Below are 21,794 nucleotides of genomic sequence, written 5' to 3'. Positions count from 1 at the left end.
CCCCGTGTCAACCAGAAGGCGCTTTCCTCAAATGGGCACTGTCGCTTGATTCCTGTCTACAAGCTTCGCCAAGGGAAAGAGGCGAACAAGGTATGAGTGAGGCCTCTAACAGTACATCTCATGACGATATCACAAAACCTACGAGCTACAGTCTATCTGCCATGAGAAGTGACGTATGTACTGGCGAACAGATGTCTTCACCAAATCTTCTCTATTTCAGGAATCAAGCTTCCACCCACCACAGCTCGTGCGTACATACAACCAAGAGCACCTAGCTAGTGCCTAGCGCCCAGCACCTGGCACCTGGCACCTTGGCCATGCCATGTTCCTGTGAGAACCCAGCCACCTTTTCCTCGTCTTCCGCGCCGCCCGTCGCTGTCGCTATGTCTGGCTAGATTCGCGATACTAACTTAGCCTAGGGGCTAGGTGTCCCATGCCCCAGGGTCCGATATCACAGGCCTCGAGCGGCAAGAAAACGGCGAACCTTAATAGGAGGTGTCAAAATAAACCCAGCAAAAGTTCTCCTTAGTTCAGGCTATATTGCCTGCGTCTTTTTGTCATTTAGGATGAAGGGCCTGTGTTTTCTTTCCTCCCGTAGCCAGGCCACTGGAGCTCGTTTAAGGGCTGATGGACGTTGAACGTTGCTGGCCGGAACAATAAAGCTAAACTTGTCTGAGTCAATATCGCTTGGATCGCCATCACCCCAAACCCCAAACGGCACTCTACCCTTCTCCTATCACGGTGATACAGTACCTAGTGGGTTAATAAAGCGTCAACTATGCTCAAGACAAGCCTCACAAGATACTAATAAGCGAGGCATGGAGCGGAAAACTCCCGACCTTCATTTTGTACAGGCCCGACCCGCATCTCATCTTGCTTGGCTGCTGTTTCTTTCATCATCATCTACTATTACTTGGCCCCCGTTTTCAGGAAACCCTAGCTGCAACCTCGGCCCTGCGCCCCTGAGTTTTGTCCGTACCCCAGTATCAGGACAGCAGGCCTCTAGAGCTGTATCCGTAACTCAGTTAGTTCCTATTGCAGTCGCAGGCATCATGAATGGCCTCGTTAATTCGGAGCACCGGCCGAACAATGGCTGCCAATTTTCACAACGTGGCTTTGCCTTCAGTTTAAGCGCCGCCTACACTGGAGACCCTAAGTCCACCAAGAGCAGTCATGAACGCCAACAATATGACCCAAAGCCACCGCTAACATACACACCCTGAAGGGATATTGTAATTAACACCCCCATACTGCGGCCAACCCGCGAAGCTTGCGAGCCTTGGAGCTTTCGGTGCCTGAATTCGTCCCTATCAATCATGTTTATTATGGACAGAGTACAAGTTTGTGAGCCAGTCGCATACGAGCTCCACCTTGGTCTTCCTGTGCACATCCGCGTGCAATGCACTGATGAATCGGCTTCCAGCAATGGACCAGCTGATACTACATTGCACTGCACAACTGATACACGACGCACAACGTCGACATTGAATGTCTATTCAACGGCGGACAAATCAGATCTACCAGTAATGAGGTTGACACTTGACTTCTCTTGGAGTCTGAAGCTCCCAGCCACGAGCGACGTGAAGGACACGATCAATTAACTACAACTCAGCCCACTTGCTGTAAGCCCATGGGCCATCAATTGGCCAATGCCTCTCTGTCCTCACTCGACTTTCTTCGACTGGCCACTCACCCTGTCCAAATGGTTCCTGAGTCTATCATTCTTTTGAGCTTCCACAAACGACTTCACAGTGGCTTATCTTGGTCGTGAGCTGTGGTGTTTCCGTCTTTCCTAAACCAAGTATGTCATGGGTTTCGACAAAAAAAGCTTTCAAGCTCTGTAATCACTTGCATGCTGCTCGACAACCAACAATCAAACAATGTCCGTACCCTGTTTGAACTTTGAAGTTTGGCTGACTACCATAATTTTGGCCACGAACTCACATATGTAAATCATGTGTCCTTCTTGACTTACACCTTTGTAGGGTTACCAAGCAAGTTGGCACTAAGGTGCTGGCTGGGTCAGGTTTGCTGGGTTCTCAGGGTTTTCCTTGTCGCACCCCTCCCCCTCGGCCAGGCGTTGAGCACTTCGACAACCTTCATAACGGGCCACCAAGACTATCTCCACAAGCCCTGAAGTATACATTCAGGGCCCTAGTCTAGCTTGCTTGGGCTGGGGTGGACTGGGCTTTCCATTGCGCGGGCCTTTCCTCGAAGAATGACAAGACTTTAGGATCGTACCAGGTCGAGTTTGTTAACACTTGCATTTACGTTTACATATCTGTCTTTCGTCTGAGCCTTAGTTTTGGTCTCAGGCGTAGGCTTTGGTTCTGGACTCAACATTCTCGATCTCATCCTTGTCTCTGCTTTCTCCTTGCTCAGGTACCTACAGATACAGATACTTGTTGCTGCTTCGATAGACATGCTCGTTGCTTGTCTTTGTTGCCCTTCTCTCTCAATTCCGTCTCTTCGGGACAGCCGATATCTAACCCAGCCAGTCGGCGCGAGTCCGACTTGACTACGGCGGTTCTCTCACTCCATTCAGCGTCTTCCTCGACCGCCCTTGTTCATCTTGATCTTGCCTTACACCCCCGCTATCAAAACTGAAGAGCACCATCCACCGATTACAAGAACCTCTCACTAGGTGCTCAGCGAGAAGCAAAGACTGGAAGGTTGTAGCTAATATTGCTTCTGCTTGTTCACACTATTACGTCGCCTATACCACTACTTCCAGCTGATATAACGCCCCAATCACCATCACGTAACCAGTCTTATTGCTTCCGCGCCAAATCTCTCATTCTGGTGATCTTCTGACGCATATTGCGAAGACCAAGGCGGAGAATTCTCGTTATGGAAATCTACCGGAACCCTTGATTGACTTAGCAGCTACTCTAAAATCCGAACCAGGGTCCTACTGCCCTGTCACCAACCCTGATCCATCCAAGCTGCATCTCAGTCGCGCTGCCACTCAGAGGGAAGGTTTTATTGCATACATAGTCTCACAAAAACCAGTCGTAGGCCACCGAACAGTCTCCGTCCACAGCCCGATCACCTGTGTTCACCTCCCGGCCAGCAAGGGGCCCGAATATACCTACTACCCGCCCTACCTCACCCGGTTCCGCCTCTTAGGTTCCGGCCCTGAGTATCTGCGGTTGGCCGCTTCCGTCTCGACCTCCCAACTGCACGGCTTGACGCTGTATCACCAAGCCCTCTCCAAGATCGCATCTCTGTAGTATCACGGTGCAGCATCTCGTCTCACGCCTCCTCGCTTTGGCACTCGCTTGTCGCTTCTTTGATCCCTGACTCGCTACCGTTGAAGTGTTCCTTCACAACTGTCAGCCTAGCATCCCGAATGCCCTTGGTAACTTCTGCTCCTCTGCCGCCCCAGCTCCGCAGGTCTTAGAAGCGGGGCACATCTCCGTCAAGATCAGCTTCAGCGACCTTACAGCTCGCAACTCGAAAGAAGGGGCTGTCGGACTGGTAAGAAGCTGCTGAATTTGCACCTGGAGCTTAACAAGAGATACCTCTTTGTCCAGGTCAGCTGGATCTTGAGCGGTGGCCATTGACGACAACTGGAAGTTAGCTCAGATCAAATCCGATTGTATCGCGAAGACAGATCAAGACGACAAACCCAGAGTGTATCTTTGTTGTTTCTAGCTCAGGGTTGGAGTTACTGTCTGTCCAGCCACTAATCCTGTAGCAATTTTGCCCTCATGGTCATTAAGGGATCCGTCTCCGATTCTGCTTCCGTCCAGCTCGGCCAACGCCGCGGCATCTCAGACCTGGCGCAAATTGCCTTAGACCTGGCCTGGGTATCCGAGAGCGCAGAGCAAGACTCTTTTGCTCGATATCGAGCATATCCCTCTCCACCCATGTCAGGATCTCCGCCCCTCCCCTCGAAGCAGCCCCAAGACGCTGGGGGTCGAGGGCAAGCACCAGTGGGATATTCAGCCTCCAGTCAGCCCGATACTTACTGGAGCAACTCAAACCAACAATTGCCGACTGATCACCGAGGGCCTGCCGACATGCAGACCACGCTTCCCAGATTATTCCAACCAGGGCCCCCAGACGCGCCGCCGTTTTCATATCGAAGGACAGAAGAGACCGTACCTCGACCTGTTTCGTACATCCAACCAGGGGGACCATCTATGCCCCAGTCATCTGGTTATATTCCTCCTGGAATTCCTGGGGCACTTTCGCCTTACACATCATCTGTCCGCCCGTCAGTGGTTGAGAATCAGCCTATGACTTCCCCGAAATCGCAGAGGAAAACAAAAGGTCATGTGGCCTCCGCATGCGTCCCTTGTAAACGAGCACATCTTCGGTAAGTGGTCCTCTATGTGTCCATATGAACTAGCCGTACTAACTCGTGATTAGCTGTGATGGTATGTTTTCAAGAACCTGTTCCTTTACGTTATGCTGTGAAATCCCTTTCCTTACTCGACAATCCTCCAAGGTTGAGAGATGATGCCAACGTGGCCAGTCCACGGCTGGATCTCTACACACTGGAATTCCTGTCATACACGAAAGACGGCCTGGTTAAGTGCATGTTGTGTCTCTTGTCGATGCCCTGAATATGGCCAGGCGGAATGCACATATCGATATACGCTTCTGATATAATTTGGCAAGGGCAAGGAGCGCTAATATATCAATAGCACAGCGTCCATGTTCGAGATGTATCACGAATGGGAAGGAGGAATCATGCGTCGATGTTCAACACAAGAAACGAGGACGACCGCGTCTAAGAGACGATCGTGAAACTCGCTATGATCCATCAAGATTTCCTCATCCGCAAGATACTACGGCGAGGCGACCATTGAGCATATACCCTTCGGGCGCCCCAATAGGACCTGGGTAAGGCGGATGAAGTGACGTCCTGGCATTTTGTCGAAGTGCTAACGCTTTGATAATAGGGAACATATGAACCCGCGATATACTGAGCGAGGACCCAACATGGACGCTCCCACTTTCCCACCTCCTCTATCGGCCGGGCCTCGAGGAGCAGACCCTGTTGCTTTCTTGAACATGAAGATGGATTTTGCGAAGGCTTCGCCAACTTTCATGGAAGCTGTAGGCCACGTGGAACTCCAGGGACAGAACTTGGGGGATGTTGTTGTCCCTGCGGAGAGGGAGAAAGTTGCGTCGATTAGAAGTCAACTGATCGAGGAGCAAACACGAAAGGAGCCGAACTATTTACCACCGATCCTTTCTCGACTCGACCATATCATCCAGGGACTTGGCTTTGGCGCAGAGGATATCGGGCGCTTCCAACTCGACCGAAATGAATACCTAACTTTCAGAGCAGCTGATGGACAACCGAGACATTATCCCGTTCGACTAGGGCTCGAGAAGGAGGGCTCGATCTACGTCGTCGTCATGGTCCTGAGTTTACCGCCCCGGCATGCGTATCCTTTACCTTCTTCGCCGGCCACCAGAGAGGCTTCGCATGCGTATGGTTCTCAGCCGCCAACTCCACAATCTCTTTACAGGACACCGGTGCCGCCAGGGCCACCCTTTGATATGCCCAGAGGTCGATTCAGCGAAGTCCCACTGGTATCTCGACCGGCTGCTGTTCCCCCAACACAGATGCCTGCCGCCATGAATCCCGGAGTTGCTGCTGGGGCGGGCTCAACTTCGTATGCTGCATCACCAAGTCATACAGAGTATGGAGGACCCCCATCATATAATGTTCCCCGAAGCGAACTGCCCCCTGCAAGCGTGTATCGACCTCAAGCAGCTTTTCAGCTTCCACCAATTCGAGCTCAGCCAGGACCAGGACCTGGACCAGAGCAGCCTCGGCCACGGACACGCGAGGAAAGGTCAAACCGAGTTGACATTGGCGGTTTGATCGACAAGCCCGATGACCCTGAGCGGCGACGATAAGCGTTGTTGATATTTGCACGGATGGAAGTTGAATCATGTGGAGCGTCCAGATACATCATACATGGCTTGTTTGATTTTTGTTGTTTTGATTTTAGTGCGGCGAGTATTTGTGTCTACCAGGACGCCACATGTACTATAATCCTCTTGTTATGATTGTGTCTTGTGTATCGTTACGTGTATGAGAGCGAGAAAGGAGGGTGAATATGGCCTGGTGGTGCCGCTGAAGCATCTGTGCATTTACAGCCGGCGGCGTTAGGTTGGGGAGAGCGACAACAGTTTTGTAGTGTCAAATATATCCATATATACAGTTGGGTTCAGCTAGGCTGATCTTTGTTGTTGGACAACTTTGTATGAGCAGAGAATTGGGGTTAGTTGGGTTTGGATGCGTTGTGGTATGTGAAAGAACGGGCAAACGAGGCCAACAGTGGTGGGTTGTGGCGGGACTGGACATAGAATAAGGCTGGCGGCATGTCTTGCCTGGGCTTGAGCTTGAGGAATAAGACTCGGCATAACAGAGGAGAGTGAGTGAGAGAGTGAGAGAGTGAGAGAGTCAGATTATGCAGGAGGAAAAGAAGAAGATGTGAATACCTTGACGCGATACAATGAGTAATAGCACGTGTTTGGTAACACAGACAGAAGCGTGCCAGAATGTGTTTCAGTGCGGCGCTGATGTGATGTGACAATGACAATGACAATGACAAGGACAAGGACAGGGCAGGCCAGAGAAGGGTCTTTAAAGCCAATGAGAGGCGAGTGCAACGGATATGTGCATTGCAATTCGGATATACATACACAAAACCATGGATCCAATAGAAAGGATGTGATGTGCGAGTCAATACCCGAATCTGGCTCTGTCGATGTGCGATTCGCAGGGGGTTCCCGGGGGCGTGTGCGTTCAAAGAGATCCAATAGATGTCTCGATGTATCCAATGTTAAAGGATAAGTACTAACCTTGTCTAAATTTTTTAAAATTAGATATTCTCCGAGTGTCCATTAGTTTAGTTCATCTGCATCTGCATCTGCATCTGCATCTGCCTGCCGCATCGTCCGCCCCCCCGTTATCCGTCCGCGTATGGAACGTTACGGCAGTTGGGGAGACGGCAGACGGGAGAAGGGGTGGGCACTCCCAGCTTAGGCAGATTCAGATTCGGAGGCGGACCCGACGCCCCGTAGGCTACAGTACATAGGTATTGAAATGAATGAGCCGAGCTGAGCTGTGGCGGTGCTTGACATGATGTCACGGGGAGGGAGAGAGGATCTTGCTTATATATGGATGTGTACAGATACGGAGTAGAGGTTATGTTATAGTGGAGTGTTTTAAGGTCTTGAACACGCTTTGAATTCTTCTATATTCCAATTTGACCAGATTTATCAACTCGACGTAGGTACCGTACCATATTGCAATAAGAATCGATACTTGAAAGAAGAGAAGAGCAACATTAGATGAAACTCTGGAAAGAAATAAACAAGAAATACAATGTTGTTATACACTTTGTCTCGCGACTATTGGTCTTGTATTCGACTCGCTGCCTCTCGACCCCAACATGCCCTCTTTTTTTCTCTTTCTTTTTAACTGGTTGTACCGTTATTAGGTACTCCGTACTCAGTTCAATTTCGACAAGTTGGGCAGACCATGGGCCAATTGAGGGCCGAGTTTCTGGCCATCTTCCCATTCAGCACGAATTTCGGCTGCCAGGGGGTCATTTCCATTGACGACACCCGTAGCTGGGCTCGAGAGATGAAAGTGTTTGAGATCGTTCTTGTCACGGTCTCCGGATGCGGGGCGTCCCGGAAGTGGAGATCCGGGCCGGAAGCTACAGCTCGAACATCGGTTTGATGCGGAGGAGCTGGATCGTGATGATCCTCCATGACTAGAACCTGAGCAGAGACAGCTACAAAAGATGTTTTGTTAGTATGGGGGGTTAATATAAAGGATCGTTGTGAAACAAACCTCTTGGATGACAGTGTCTTTGAGTTTGAGCTTGGGAGTGAGTCGGCCGCCATCCTGAATGGTTGAGACGTGTGCCGGAGGATCTGAGGTTGGGTTCTTATTGCAGGGAACAGGGTGGGATGGATCGGGCCAACAGAGATTGAATCGAGGATGTGAAGGATGGGAAATATGGAAAATATTGACAGAGATCTTATAGGGATTACTCTGGAGTAGTAAAAGGATAGATCTTACGAAATGATTCTTGGGAGTGGTGGATGGAATAGCCCATCTCTTTTTATGGGTTTGGCTCTTGATATATGCAAACCATGGGCGGACCATCTGCCTCTTGTCTGGCCTCCACTGGCACGAGGAGGTAATGGTGAATGAATGAATGACCCATTTCAAGCTGTCTAGTCTAAGAAACTGGAAAAATTATAGCATTGGGCTGACTACCTACTTGGCTTCTACGCACGATGAGATTCGTGGTACCTTGCATTTTGTACTGTGCCCTCCCACCACCTCAGGCTGTGCACATCACACCTCATTGTCTTGGTTGTGCCTTGACTTATTCAGCAACACCACCATCCACTGCAAGACCCTGTCCCAAGGCTTACAATGAGGCAATGCAACGGCTGAGAGGTGCCACAGAAGGGTATTTCTCTTGCTTTTCATGGGTTATAGAGGAGCAACGGACTTGGATTGTAGGCAGATGCATTGCGTGCCTAGATTTGCAACGCTGGATCTTAGACACAAGCATTATGTGAATTGCACTGCGACTTGGCGCAAAACACCAGTGGCAAACAATTATGCATCAGGTGAGAGAACATACAAACACAAAAACCTTGCGATGAGTTCTCTTCTCTCTTGTCCCTTACCACGGGCGTTGGTCCGCATCATCATCGTCCATCATCCATGCCTAGGCGCTTAGGCAGCCGTTCAGATCTTCACGCTCAAGAGTCCTGAAATAAGTCCTAACACAGTTGTCCCAATTCGGACGCGAGATGCAGCCAAATCGACAAATGGATACGCATGTTTCAGTCAAGAAAATCTTTAGCAGCAGCCACCAACCCTTCCATGAGGTGGCTACGTTTGCAGTGCATTTCAAGAAAGCGCCCGGCTGCTTGGCGATTGGAGCTTGAAAGTGAAAGAAGACTCATGGAACACAGCCAGTTCGTCCCAAGACAAGGCGTCCAAGACAGGGGCCGGCCAAGAAAAGCAAAGCTGACGTCAAATATCATATGTAAAAACAACCTTGTTTAGATTTGTCATGAAAAAGAAAAGAAGAACCGACAACTGTTTGACAGTATCAACAACCTTCGTCATGAGAGAGAGGCTGTGCTACCAGGAGCGCATATGCGCAATACGCCTTTGGACTACAAGGAGAATTTCAATGAATCACGAGCCCAATCTTGCTTACACAAAACGCTACCTACAACACAACAGCCAACCCGACCTTGTAAGGCTGGTGGCACAATCGAGAGATGATGCAAGAGAACGGTCCAGGCACATGAACCCCTTGCTCTAGTTTACTCACTCAATTTATGGTTGGCCTCTCCAAGAACCAACCAAGATGCTTCAGCTGTATCTAAATATGTGTAACTCTGCTGCATTGCTGACTGCATTTGTATCGCTTGCGATCCGCCTTACGCGCGGCGGCGAGAGCTGACGCAGCGCTGAGATAGCGAAAATTCGCGCTCGTTTATCATTTATCATCTTTGTTTCCCTTCTCGTTGCCTTTTTTTTTATTATTCCTGGGCGCTGAAAAAGTTGAGTCACTGACCGAGGCGCCCCCAATACGTCTTTCATCCCAAGTTGGTTCGATGCAGCTGAAGCCATAATCAAGGCGAGTTTGGATCCTTGTTGGCGTGTCCATCATTTGTAATTCTTAATGTGGTGAGGGCCAACAAGAAATAATTGGAAGTTACACGCGCCAAACACGGCAAGTCCTTTTCGAAGTGCATCCTGCCTGCCTTGAAGTCGAGATGATGAATTCCAATCTGAGAAGCTACTGGCAAGGTGCACCTTAGAGTCGTAATGCAGTCACGTGGCCGAGTTCATCCGCGCATTGCCTCTCAATGAGGCCTGCTAACAACCTGTCAATGACGGCCTGTCCTTGTCTCGCATGAACCGCTCCCTTTTCTCCTTTTTTCAACGTATCGGATTCAAAACAGGCTTTTCCCGGGGATAAGCTATCATCTTGTGTGGTTAATCCTAAGCGCCACGGGAAACGTAGATATGGGACGACACGCTCGGGAAACGAACTGAGAGAAGAGGAAATATCAAGCAACTTGCGCATGACCTGCAACATTTGTCGCCCGACCTATTCGCATTTGACTACCTCTAGAAGAATTCTTGGTACCACCTCACTGGCTGGTTCTTGTGCCCCGGCGCAACAACTCGGCTGCCATAGCTAGAAATGGCAACAGACGCGGATGTTGATATGGGAGGTGCCCCAACAGCCTCCGATGACATCCTGAATGTTCCCCCAAGTGGGACAAAAAGAAACGCCGATGGGCAGCCTATTGACAATTTGCCCGCAAAAAGTGATGCACCTCGCAGAATCAGGGTCAGCAAACTTGAGGCTGTTTTTTCAACGCCTTATGCATAGCCCAGCTCGCTGCTAACATGACTGCAGGCACTCGACCCAAATGTGGTGAACAAAATTGCTGCTGGTGAAATTATTGTGGCTCCTGTTCACGCTCTCAAGGAGCTCATCGAGAATGCGGTCGATGCTGGTGCGACCTCTCTGGATGTCCTTGCCAAGGATGGAGGGCTCAAGCTGCTACAGATAACGGACAATGGTTGTGGTATCCAGGTAATGAAACAATCACCCATATGTATATCTTCAAAGCTTACCATTGTAACAGAAAGAAGACTTGGCCATTCTTTGTGAGCGTCACACCACATCTAAAATCACCAGCTTTGAAGATCTGGCAGCCATTGCGACATATGGCTTCAGGGGCGAGGCTCTTGCCAGTATCAGCCACATCGCCCATCTCTCCGTGACCACCAAGACGAAAGATTCAGATCTGGCATGGAGAGCCCACTACCTTGATGGAAAGCTTGTGCCGGCAAAGCCTGGCCAGTCGGCAGAGCCCAAAGGCGTTGCAGGTCGTCCTGGCACACAAATCACAGTGGAAGACCTTTTCTATAATATACCGACTCGAAGAAGAGCCTTTCGTTCGCCGGCTGATGAGTTCAACAAGATCATCGATATGGTTGGTCGGTACGCTGTGCACTGCAAAGGCGTTGGATTCGCTTGCAAGAAGGCAGGCGAAGCCTCGACAAATCTATCGATACAAGCTCAGGCCACTGTCATTGATCGCATTCGTCAAATCCACGGTAGTGCCGTGGCTAACGAGCTTTTGGAATTCTCAGTCGCCGAAGACCGGTGGGGTTTCAAAGCTGAAGGCTTCACAACCAATGCAAATTACTCCGTCAAAAAGACAACACTTTTGCTCTTCATCAATCATCGATGTGTAGAATCAACCCACATAAAGAGGGCAATCGAGCAAACCTATGCTAATTTCTTGCCTAAGAACGGCCATCCATTCATCTATCTTAGTCTTGAAATCGAACCAGCTCGGGTGGATGTCAACGTTCATCCAACAAAGAGAGAGGTTCACTTCCTCAACGAAGACGAGATCATTCAATCTATATGTGAGCATATCGAGTCTAAACTTGCTGCAGTGGATACGAGCCGGACATTCATGACACAGACACTTCTTCCTGGTGCAAAAGTGATCGATTCCACCCCACAAACAGAAAGTGACGGCACGCCGAGTCGAAGAACTCCAGCATCAAAGAAGCGAAGATACTCGAATGACTTAGTGAGGACGGACACAACTGAGCGGAAGATTACATCGATGTTTGCCCGAGCTGGCCCAAGCGAGTCGACCGGCTCCATGGACCGCACAGCGGAAAAAACTACTGCCCCTGAAGCTCAGGAATACGAGATAGTTGAGCGCGAGCTGGTGCAATGCCGACTGAACAGCGTAAAAAAGTTGAGAGACGAAGTTAGAGAAGATACGCACCACGATTTAACCGAGATATTTTCCAACCATACTTTCGTGGGTATCGTGGATGAGCGAAGACGGTTGGCGGCAATCCAAGGCGACGTCAGACTGTACCTGATCGATTACGGGCGAACTTGCTACGAGTACTTTTACCAACTGGCCCTTACAGATTTTGGTAATTTTGGTGCCATCAAGTTCAACCCCTCGTTGGACCTTCGCGAGCTACTTCGAAAGGCAGCAGAGATTGAGAAGAGCTCTATAACCTCACCTGAGGATGATTTCGAAGTCGAAACCTTGGTAGACCGGGTAGCGGATCAGCTCATTGAGCGCCGCGAGATGCTTCTTGAGTACTTCTCTCTCGAAATATCACCTGCTGGCGAACTCGTGTCATTACCACTACTATTGAAGGGGTACACACCACCTCTCGTTAAACTCCCCCGCTTCCTCCTCCGCCTTGGCCCTAGTGTTGACTGGACTGAGGAAAAGGCCTGCTTTGACTCTTTCGTACGCGAACTAGCCACCTTTTACGTTCCAGAACAATTGCCAAGTTTGCCCGGGGACGCAGACAGTATTCGTGAGGAGGACATCCCAGAAGAGTTGCGGGCAAGGCGGCAACATATCAGACACGCTATTGAGCACGTCTTCTTTCCAGCATTTAAAGCGAGGTTGGTAGCGACCAGGTCGCTGATGGAAGATGGAGTTCTGGAGGTTGCAAATTTGAAAGGCCTTTATCGGGTTTTTGAACGGTGTTAAGAGAGGCAGGTTTGCTCTAGACGATGGGATATAATGGCATGTTATTTCGGGACTACTAAGATTTTGAGATCAACAGTTTCAGGGGCCTTGGTGCAAAGTACTGGGACCAATTTAAAGGCACCAAAGATAAATTCAGTACAATAATTGTTCAAAGATTCTCATGGGATGCAAAGTAGGTACCAAGGGCAAAAGAAATGGGAGGTAAATCAGAAATGGATCAAATTTCTATAGACGTCCAGAAAAATCAAGTGCTTTTATTTAACCAATCATGCCTGGGGCTTGTTCTTTCGTTTGTAAGTCAGGAACCGATTCAAGTTCAACACGGCCTCGTCGGCGCGAAGGCGAAGCTCGCTGTTGGCACGCTTGTCAATGCTCTTGATCATAGTCCGCACCTTGGGAACTGTCTCATCAAGGTGCTTCAGGAAGTTGTTGTTCCAGAAAACCTCCTTGTCGTATGAATAACCTTCATCGGCATAGATGTCAAAGACCTGGTTGAGGGCCTCAACGGCGTCAGCAGTTGGTGTCTCGGGAAGGCCAACAAGGAGAGTAATCAGGAAAGTACCGATATCTCGGTTTCGGTCAATAGGTGCGGGATCGAGAGCCAGCTGGCCGAGGACACCGATACATTTGACGCTGAGGGACTGGAAAGGATCCTCTAAGTTCTGGGTAACAGGTGAACCCTTCGTGGCCTGGTAGAGAGCGATGAAGCGGCGGTGTTCATCAGCGAAAGGTGTGTTGGGTCTGCCCCGCAGAGAGCGGGCAACCCCCCAGGCAAGGCTGGTGACATGAGTCGCTAGGTCGATGTCGGCAGTATCAGTTGCGAGAATAGGAGCGATGACCTGGGACCAGAGAGCGCGCCCAACAGGGTCCCAAGCATTTTGAATAGGTGCGTTATGAAGGTCAGAGAAGTCGATGAGGGAGACAGACCAGGCAATGTTGTTGAGAGCGGAGAGGGCGTGGCCTTGCAGGCGAAGGGAAGCGTCGTCGGTGGGGGAGAGGGATGCTATGCGGATGAGCTCAGGAAGGGCGTTATCAATGAGAGTCTTGAGGATGGGAAGGTCATCGATGTTGCTGTCTTCCTCGTTTCTGTCCGCGCCGGTAACCATCTCCATGTCGGCTTCGAGCTCATCGTCGTCCATCTCGTCATCATCTTCCTCGCCTCCCTCCTCCTCACCGTCAGAGATCTCTTCGTCTGCATCACCCATCTCTTCATCATCTTTGACGACAGGCTTCTCCCCCTTCCGTGGTTCGGTTTCGGCTGATGTGTTCAATGTTGTTCCAATAGAAGCTAAAATCTCGAGGGCGAGCTGCTGGTACTCGACGGGGTTGGCCCAGCCCACAGCATCTGTCATTTGGCCTGGCACAAATGTCTTGAGAGCCTGTGAAAGGGTGGGGATGAGAAGTGAGTTGTCGGCTCCAAGAGCAATGTCCTGGCCATCGAGAGAGGAAAAGAGGTTGTGGAGGACGCCACATGCAAGGACGCCATCGCTGTTAGCGGTCTTGCGCAGGGACAGCAAAGTACCATAAGTGCGGTACTCCTTGGAGTTCACGACCTTGTCAGATAGCTCTTCGTTATCTTCACAGAGGATCATGAGACAAGCCAGAGCATCACTCCTTAGTGAGACAATATCGGGGTTGCTGGCGAGCTCATCTGAAGTGAGGAGCAAGAGGAAGCGAGTGATAGTGGTGTTGCGGGAGATGGCCTCGAGGATATCGTCTTGAGCTTCTGCAAGAGCAGTAAGAAGAGAAATTAGTGATGAAGCAATGCTGAGAATTGTAGCTTGTTCAGGCTTTGACCGTTTTTGAAATTCGAGGTCCTTGGAGAGGAGCATCTCAGTGATCTATGGGTGTTAGTATAATATGAACCATGTTGGGAGAGTAAATTATACTCACCGATTTAGCGGCAAACTCGATAGCAGTGAGAATATCAACTCGATAAAGATGAACACAGAAGTCAGGCTCCTCCTCCTGCGCAAGGATTCTGAGAATACCCCAACCAGCAGCACGGCTCTCAAGAGCAGCATCGGTGAGAGTCTGGGTAGTGATCGTATGAACAATCTGCTCACGCAGAAGCAGCTTTCGGCACTTCTCATCCTGAATAATGTTTGAAATGGCCGAAGCAGCAGCAGAGCGAGACTTGGGATCGGCACTCTTGAGATCGTTGATGACTGGGAGAATCTTTGACTCGCGAAGAGCAGCAAGTTCAGGGTCTGAAGGAGGTTTGACGGTCTTTGCGATAGGGTCTTTACGGGCCGCGTGGCCACGGGCCCTTCGAGATTTTCCCATTGTAGTATTATCAGTTGTCAGAGAATAAAAGATAGGTACCTAGTTATTGTGTAAGTATCACTGCGAGTTGAGAGGCGGCTAAAAATTTACATGAATATTTTGCGACGGCGGAATTGGATCGTGCCCCACCATGAAAAATGTCCCGAGTTAAGCCTGACAAGGGTTGTTATAGACTCAAGAGGCCACATGTAAATGACTAAGTTGGTTACTTTGAAGTATGACGATCTGATAGTTATCATTCATTGCAATATGGTAAGTAGATATATATCTATCGTGCTGGCCTTGTGAATATTATGTAGGTACGCTTGATCTTTAATACCTGCTCTTCCATTCCTGTCTCTCCTCGTTTGCTTCGTTTCTGGACATGATGGTTTTGATATGAAGCAGTCTCATGAGGATCATTCTGTATGATGTTATTAATAAGCATCGATATTACTATCATGAAACCTTCTGGTTGCCCAGAGACATGGAACCTAAAACTGTTTGCAGTAATTGGACTTATACCGGTGGTACTGGATCTAGTTAGCCCAAAAGGACCTGAAGCTCACTGAAAGCTACTTACCTAGGTAAGGTAGGTAGGTAAGGTATGGAGCACCAACCAAACTGCAACAGTGACGAGACAAGCACGAGCCACGCTGTTCTAAGGTCTTGTCTTGGGGAAACAAGGGTCAGCAGCTACCGACCTTAACTAGGTTGGTAGGGTAGTGCTCTCTGTCATCCTCCATCATCTTCAATCCTTTAATACTCCTCATACACACATAACCATTCAGAACAAGCGTCGTTTCTTTTATTACACTCACTCCACATATCGCAACTGCGATTGATCCCTCTGCATGTTTATACCCGCCATATAAATACCTGTCTCTAGCCAGGTAACCGTCGATAAAGCTAGCGCTCATGAGCTCTATCGACTCTTGAGCTCCAAACGTTTCCGATCGACGACGACTATACCACAACAATATGACGCCTGCGCGCGGCAGAACAAAAGCACGCTTCTGGGCAGGGGATGAGGAGATGGCCAATAAAAAGGACGACGACCTTCACCTCCCAGGGCATCGCTATCATAACTCGGGATCTGGTCCTCAATGGCAGGCTACGCCGCGTGCTCCCCGCCGTAGCTCCGTCGGTCGCCTTATTTCATACCTAGTCTTGATATCGATCGTCTTCCTCATAATATACAATTTCATATCGTCCCCCGATAGCTCGACCGATGCGGCATCAGAGAGGTCTGCGCCGGGGCGCAAACAAGGACAGGACAAGGTCTACCACAGGGGACCCCTCAAATTCCCAGAGCTCGCAGAGACGTTGCGCAATATTCAAGGGACCGGCGGCGCTTACGAGAGGAACAAGAACATTCTATTCGCTGCCTCCAGTATCAACAGCGCCTCTACTCTGCTGCCAATGGCTTGCCAGATGTCGGCGCAAGAAAAGAACCATGTTCATTTTGCGCTTATGAGTAGGGAAGAGATCCCCATCAAGGAACTCCTCGAGATAAACGGCATCGACAAGAGCGACAGGAGCTGCAAGATATATGTACACGGTATGGGCTTCTTCCCAATGCTGTCGGGCCTGTTTTCTAATTGTGTGTGTAGATGCCCGTACTGACTATGCTTCCACGTCTTCCGAGTTGAGGCTGAAACTCGCTGCTATCCGTGCATTCTGTAAGCTCCAATTCGTACCAACCTGTTACATATTTGCCTAACAAAATGGTGTCAAGTCTATATTGAAAACTTCATGCACCCTCAAGCAATTATTGTTGACTCTACTCAGAAGGAAGAAGATTACTTCCTCCAAGCCATACGGGATCAGATCACTGGGACGAAGTCTGCTCTTATAGAGCTGCCAGAAAAGCCAGAAACTCGTCTTGCGTGGATTTCCAAGCTTGATGCTTCAGCATTGGCTGGTAAGTAGCTCTCCCTTCTTCTCGTTACCATGTACACTTGTGTACTCACTGACTGTTATCAGCCTGGAACAAGGTGCATTTCGACATATTAGTTCAGGCACCTCCGATTGGTACAGCCAATCTACAAAGACTCCTCACCTCGCTGCGCAAGGCCGATAAGAGTGCCCTGTCGGTTCCCCAGCTTACAGTCGAGCTGCCTCCGGTTGTAGAAAAGCCATTGGAGAACTTCTTGTCTGGTTTCCATTGGCCCTCCAAGGCTTCTGGTCAGCTCCCTCAATCGCAGATGCTCTCTCTTCGTCATCGAATATCATCACGGAAGATGGATGAGGAGGAGAGCTCAGTCCGATTTCTAGAATCGTTCTGGCCAAGCAAGCCCTCGCACAACCATGTGCTTGTCTTGGCAGCTCACACTGAGGTCTCACCTCAATTTTTCAACTGTACGTGATCTTCTATGCTTGGACCAGGCAACACTGACATAGCCAGATGTGAAATACACCCTTCTTCATAGCCTATACTCGCACTCTTCCATTCTTCAGGACTGGAATGAGAACATCATGGGCATCAGTTTCCACTCTCCCAGCACTCTTCTTGATGATACAACACCCCTAACAGTCCCGCCAGCTGAGGGCACGGACGAAAAGAGCGGTTCAAGTCCCTTCTTTTGGCAGGCCCCAACTAGCAATGCTGTTCTGTTCATGGGAGACAAGTGGGTTGAGCTGCATGGCTATGTGTCACGCATTATAGAAAAGCGACAAACAGGAACAGAGACGCCAGCCTTCTTAGCTAAGAAGAGCACGAGCAAGAAACATCCGGCCTGGTTGGAGTATGTACTTCAGCTATCACAGCTTCGGGGGTATGTGACTCTGTACCCGAGACCGGAAACGGCGAGCACTATATTGGGGGCACACAGCGACCTTCCCAACACTCCAGAGGAGTACTTGGGCGAAGGCGATGAAAATGATAAGACCAGAGAGGCAGACAGTGCAACGTCAAAGTTCGACCCAGCATCCCCAGTCGATATGCTCACAACATTACCTCGTGAAGGTGACCTACTGGCATTAGGTGACTTACCACTCGTTTCCTGGGATGGAAAATCAACATCACTCGCAGAGCTTGAAACGACCTCAATAGAGCTTACAAAACAATTCCGTCAAGAGGTTGGCGGGTGTCCACCGAGCGCCATAAACGACGAGGACGAGTTTGGGCAGCCGAGGCGCAACAAAGACGCCAGTGATCTCTTTTGTAAAAACAAGGGCACAGCCAGTGCAGATATAGCGACTGAAGCCAAAGGCATCAAGGAAACAGCATAAGGAATTGCCAGTCACAGCCGGAGCCAAGATATGGACGGCTTTTCATTTTCACTATCTATTGTATGGGGTTTTGCATGGTTGGTACTGGAAGCCCGGGCGCTATTGAGTAACGAACATGTATTGATGCAATTTCAAGGGCTTTTTTGGGTACATATGTCAAGAATTTGACGATGATTGTTGTCGAACCTTGGCAATGACGAGCAGAATGAGACAGGTTCCTATGATTGAGACTGCTGTGAGACTGAAAACCTGTGTGATGTCAGTACATAATCACCACGTTTGTCACACATTGACCAACTCACCGCATGAGTCTTCCAGCCAATCTGTACAATAGCCGCCCGTTTGCTGTACTTGTTGACGGTTGCTACACAGAGCGTTAGTTTGGCGCATGTGCTACGGCGGTAGTAACACTCACTTATATAGTTACCCATTCCAGCAAGCAGAGTCAAGACCGAAAGTCCCCAGAATATCGTCCCGAGAGGCTTTGCCATTCTCAACTCTAACGGCGTGGCTTCGTTCTTTAAGTGGAACGAAAGTGTAATGGCTACCGAGACGATGGCCATATATATCGATAACCGAAGGTATGAGAGGAACGCTATGTACAAGTATAAGATTATGGCATGAAAGAGACAGCGGAAGAGGATATGTACTTCTCTCATTGGCGCAGTGATCTCGCGCATCGCTGCTCTCGTTCTCTACTATCAATGGTCCAAAGATTGGCCAGTGAAAGAAAGGTCTATTCTCCTCCTCGCTAAAGACACAAGCCGTAAGCTCCTCCGTTCCTAGATTTCTCTTGTACAACTTTCACATACTCAAGCTCACTGAACTCAATGGGTCGAACTAGGTTGGTAATAGGCGCGCAGCAGGCATGGATAGTGAGGTCTTCATCATCGATATTTGCATCATGAGAAGCCATTTCAACGATATGATGAGCAAAGTAACAATTTTATGACAGGATCAGTCAGACTGACGCTGATTGATGTATTGAAAGCCCACGAGACGAATGTGAGCATGTGAGGCTGGGTGTTAGTAGACGAGGGTTGATGTGGTTGATGTGGTTGGTGGTTTCGGGGCTCGGCCGGGTACTCAATCGTACCGATTACCGGGCTTCACTTTCAGAGTCCAACCTACCCTATAGCGAGATCTAAAATTCTATCATATTAGCACTAATGGTGTGACGTTTGAAGTTCTTCGGCCTTTGACATTTCATTTCATCTGGATTCCATGATTGATGCTTTTGATGCTTTTGAAGTATCCTTGCTATTACTGGCTTGTCTATTTTCAACCAGATCGAAAATCTCATGTCTAACTTAGAACATGTGTTATAACGCACAAATATAGCATATATCACGTAAATCGTGGTCTTCCTTTAGAAACCCCATACCTCATGCCATCTCTTCTCGTCAGTTCTCAATGGCCCATCAAGTCTTCCAAATCTTGCTGCCCGTCCCGTGTTGGCCTCAGGAAGACACAGCCACTCTCTTACACAGTCTGGCACCTCCTCCTTCACATGGGCAATGCAGATTAGTGCTTGCTGGTCAGAAAGACCTGGGATCTTGACCTGACCAGACTTGGAGGCGTCACTCTCGATGATCTCTTCGCCTCGATATGTTCTGGCCTCACCTTCTTCAAGGAACAGCGTGCACTTGTCTCGTACTGCATCATCCATGCCACTGAAAGCTTCATCAAGAACTACAATATCTGGGCTCTTGATCATGGATCTAACGAAGAGCGCGACACGCTGTGCGCTGAAAGACAGACCACCAAACATGTAATCATCCGCCCATGAGAGGTTCTCGTGCGACGCTGAAGAATAGCCTGGATGTAGTTCAGGAGCAAACCAGCGAAGAGCCGCCTCAACCTTCTCTTTGGCTTCGCTGTCTAGCTTCGGTCTCGCTCGAAATGTTTCTGACCAAGCATTTTCAATCACCTGGCGCACCGTCAAGTTTCGAGGCATGTGCTGATGAACTTCAGGACTCGAGTGTCCAATTCTGGACTGGATATCCCAGAATGTAAGTGGTCGCTGCCCTGTACCAGGTTCAAGAAGACGAGATCGCCCGAATAGCTTGACGGGAAGGGAGTAAGACTGAGGATGATCCGAGCAGAGCAAAGACACTATGGTTGTTTTCCCAGAACCGTTGGGACCAAAAATTCCCCAACGCTCACCACGTCGAACTGTCCATATCAAGCCGTCTTTAGAACCGTCAGTGGTTTGCTGTGTCCAGTTTCCGAGTGCAATTTTCCCACGATACTGAACTTTGCAGCCATTCATCTCAACAAGGGGCTCTGCTTTGGGATTTATCGGCTCAAGCTCCTTGTATGATGCTTCCCCTAGGTTACCGGAGGCTTCCGTAGAAGCATTCGATGGTAGTACACGACCGATATCAACAAGTGAATGTAGCGGTAGCTTCTCATCTTCTGTAAGTCCACCCTTTCGGACTCCACGGACGTACTTCTTAAGGCCGTCAAGAACTTCCTCCTTAGGCCCCATGGACCCCACTTGGCAGTCTGTTCTTAAATATATTAGGTGAGTGATCCAGTCAGGGACAGGATCCTGTGGTCGTGCACTAAGAACAAGACGCGGGCTTGCTCTCTCAGCCAGCGAGTGTAGTAATGGGCTTAAACTTGAGACTGTAGGCGGGTCTAACCCCATGAAAGGCTCATCAAGTAAGAGAACTTCAGGCTTGGTGAGAAGCGCACGAGCGATACGTGCCCTTCGACCTTGTCCGTTACTAAGAAACGAGACAGGAAGATCTAGCAGGGGCTCAAGCTTCAAGTCCTTGACGACTCGAGAAAGAAGATCCGGCGATATAGTAGCCTCATCCTGGCTGGCTTCCGTCTGCAGGGGATTAAGCTCTGTGTTGCCCATGAGGAAATCCCTTAGTGAGAAATCCGTAATCTCGCGCCGCGACTCATATCGCGCGGAGAGATATGCACTCGTTGCAACACCGCCACTGAGCCCTCCTCCAGTCTGCTCAGCATCGAAACCCACGTACTCAATTGCCTTTTGCGGCGTTCGTAACCGCTTGGGTACTTCCTCAGTAGAAAGGTAGGGATATGATCTCGCGATAGGTGGTTCGCAGAGAAACCTACCCCTCAAAGCCTGAAGAAACGTTGTCTTGCCAGACAGAGACGGGCCTACAATGCACCAATTTCGAGGTGCGTTTGATGTAGAAGCCAACTCAAAGCTCAAGTCACTAAAGAGAGGTGGGTTTGGACGTGATGATGCTGAATTTGGATGATGGCGATAGAATGTGCCATTGGCAATCCGAATGATCGGAGGACGAGTTGGAATTGGCCTCATGGCTATATGAGAGTGTCCCTGAATAGATAAAAATTCATTATCAATGTAAAAGAGAGAATCTTGTCTCAAAGCGAAATCGGAATCTTTAAGTAAGTGACGATGTCTGCGTGGGTCTCTCCCGTCTCATCCATTTGAGAAGAAGCTGGGGTCAGAGATACGTACCCTCTGCCGGACCTGCAGCTTGCTCCCCGGAGCCGGGAAAGGTACGTACCCTCAAGTGCGGCAACGCCAGCGCAAGGCTGCCTTGACTTACCTGAAGCTGGAGCTTTCATCATCAACCGCACGTTGAGCCTCCGTCTATCAATCAAATCCACAACCCATCAACGTCGCATTATCCCCTCTGCGAAAGCGGCCTCAAATTCACCAAATTTCTGAACCTCACGACTTACATTTCTTCCAAGCAACAACC

General features: G+C 49.5%; 6 protein-coding genes across 6 annotated transcripts; 4 read left to right on the top strand and 2 right to left on the bottom strand.

The window, feature by feature from the left end:
• Positions 1-3,713: 3,713 nt before the first annotated feature.
• On the top strand, positions 3,714-4,574 carry J7337_004453 (uncharacterized protein; the record flags this gene model as incomplete). Its single annotated transcript, XM_044822147.1, has 2 exons — positions 3,714-4,324; positions 4,457-4,574. 2 exons carry the CDS (start codon positions 3,714-3,716, stop codon positions 4,572-4,574), a joined length of 729 nt encoding a protein of 242 aa, XP_044683480.1.
• Positions 4,575-4,953: 379 nt separating this feature from the next.
• Positions 4,954-5,883, top strand: J7337_004452 (uncharacterized protein; the record flags this gene model as incomplete). The annotated part of the gene is made up of 1 exon (XM_044822146.1): positions 4,954-5,883. One exon carries the CDS (start codon positions 4,954-4,956, stop codon positions 5,881-5,883), a length of 930 nt encoding a protein of 309 aa, XP_044683479.1.
• A 4,346-nt stretch (positions 5,884-10,229) lies between these two features.
• On the top strand, positions 10,230-12,582 carry J7337_004451 (uncharacterized protein; the record flags this gene model as incomplete). Its single annotated transcript, XM_044822145.1, has 3 exons — positions 10,230-10,379; positions 10,449-10,628; positions 10,681-12,582. The coding sequence occupies 3 exons, from the start codon at positions 10,230-10,232 to the stop codon at positions 12,580-12,582; spliced, it is 2,232 nt and encodes a 743-aa protein (XP_044683478.1).
• Positions 12,583-12,848: 266 nt separating this feature from the next.
• Positions 12,849-14,868, bottom strand: J7337_004450 (uncharacterized protein; the record flags this gene model as incomplete). The annotated part of the gene is made up of 2 exons (XM_044822144.1): positions 12,849-14,423; positions 14,476-14,868. The coding sequence occupies 2 exons, from the start codon at positions 14,866-14,868 to the stop codon at positions 12,849-12,851; spliced, it is 1,968 nt and encodes a 655-aa protein (XP_044683477.1).
• A 960-nt stretch (positions 14,869-15,828) lies between these two features.
• On the top strand, positions 15,829-18,081 carry J7337_004449 (uncharacterized protein; the record flags this gene model as incomplete). The annotated part of the gene is made up of 4 exons (XM_044822143.1): positions 15,829-16,408; positions 16,586-16,771; positions 16,834-17,208; positions 17,255-18,081. The coding sequence occupies 4 exons, from the start codon at positions 15,829-15,831 to the stop codon at positions 18,079-18,081; spliced, it is 1,968 nt and encodes a 655-aa protein (XP_044683476.1).
• A 1,369-nt stretch (positions 18,082-19,450) lies between these two features.
• On the bottom strand, positions 19,451-21,385 carry J7337_004448 (uncharacterized protein; the record flags this gene model as incomplete). The annotated part of the gene is made up of 1 exon (XM_044822142.1): positions 19,451-21,385. The coding sequence occupies one exon, from the start codon at positions 21,383-21,385 to the stop codon at positions 19,451-19,453; it is 1,935 nt and encodes a 644-aa protein (XP_044683475.1).
• Between the last annotated feature and the right edge of the window lie 409 nt (positions 21,386-21,794).

Source organism: Fusarium musae, chromosome 3 (assembly GCF_019915245.1).
Source record: "Fusarium musae strain F31 chromosome 3, whole genome shotgun sequence".
Lineage (NCBI taxonomy): Eukaryota > Fungi > Ascomycota > Sordariomycetes > Hypocreales > Nectriaceae > Fusarium > Fusarium musae.
The sequence above is the reverse complement of the archived record's forward strand: the minus strand, read 5'-3'. Positions and strand labels throughout refer to the sequence as shown.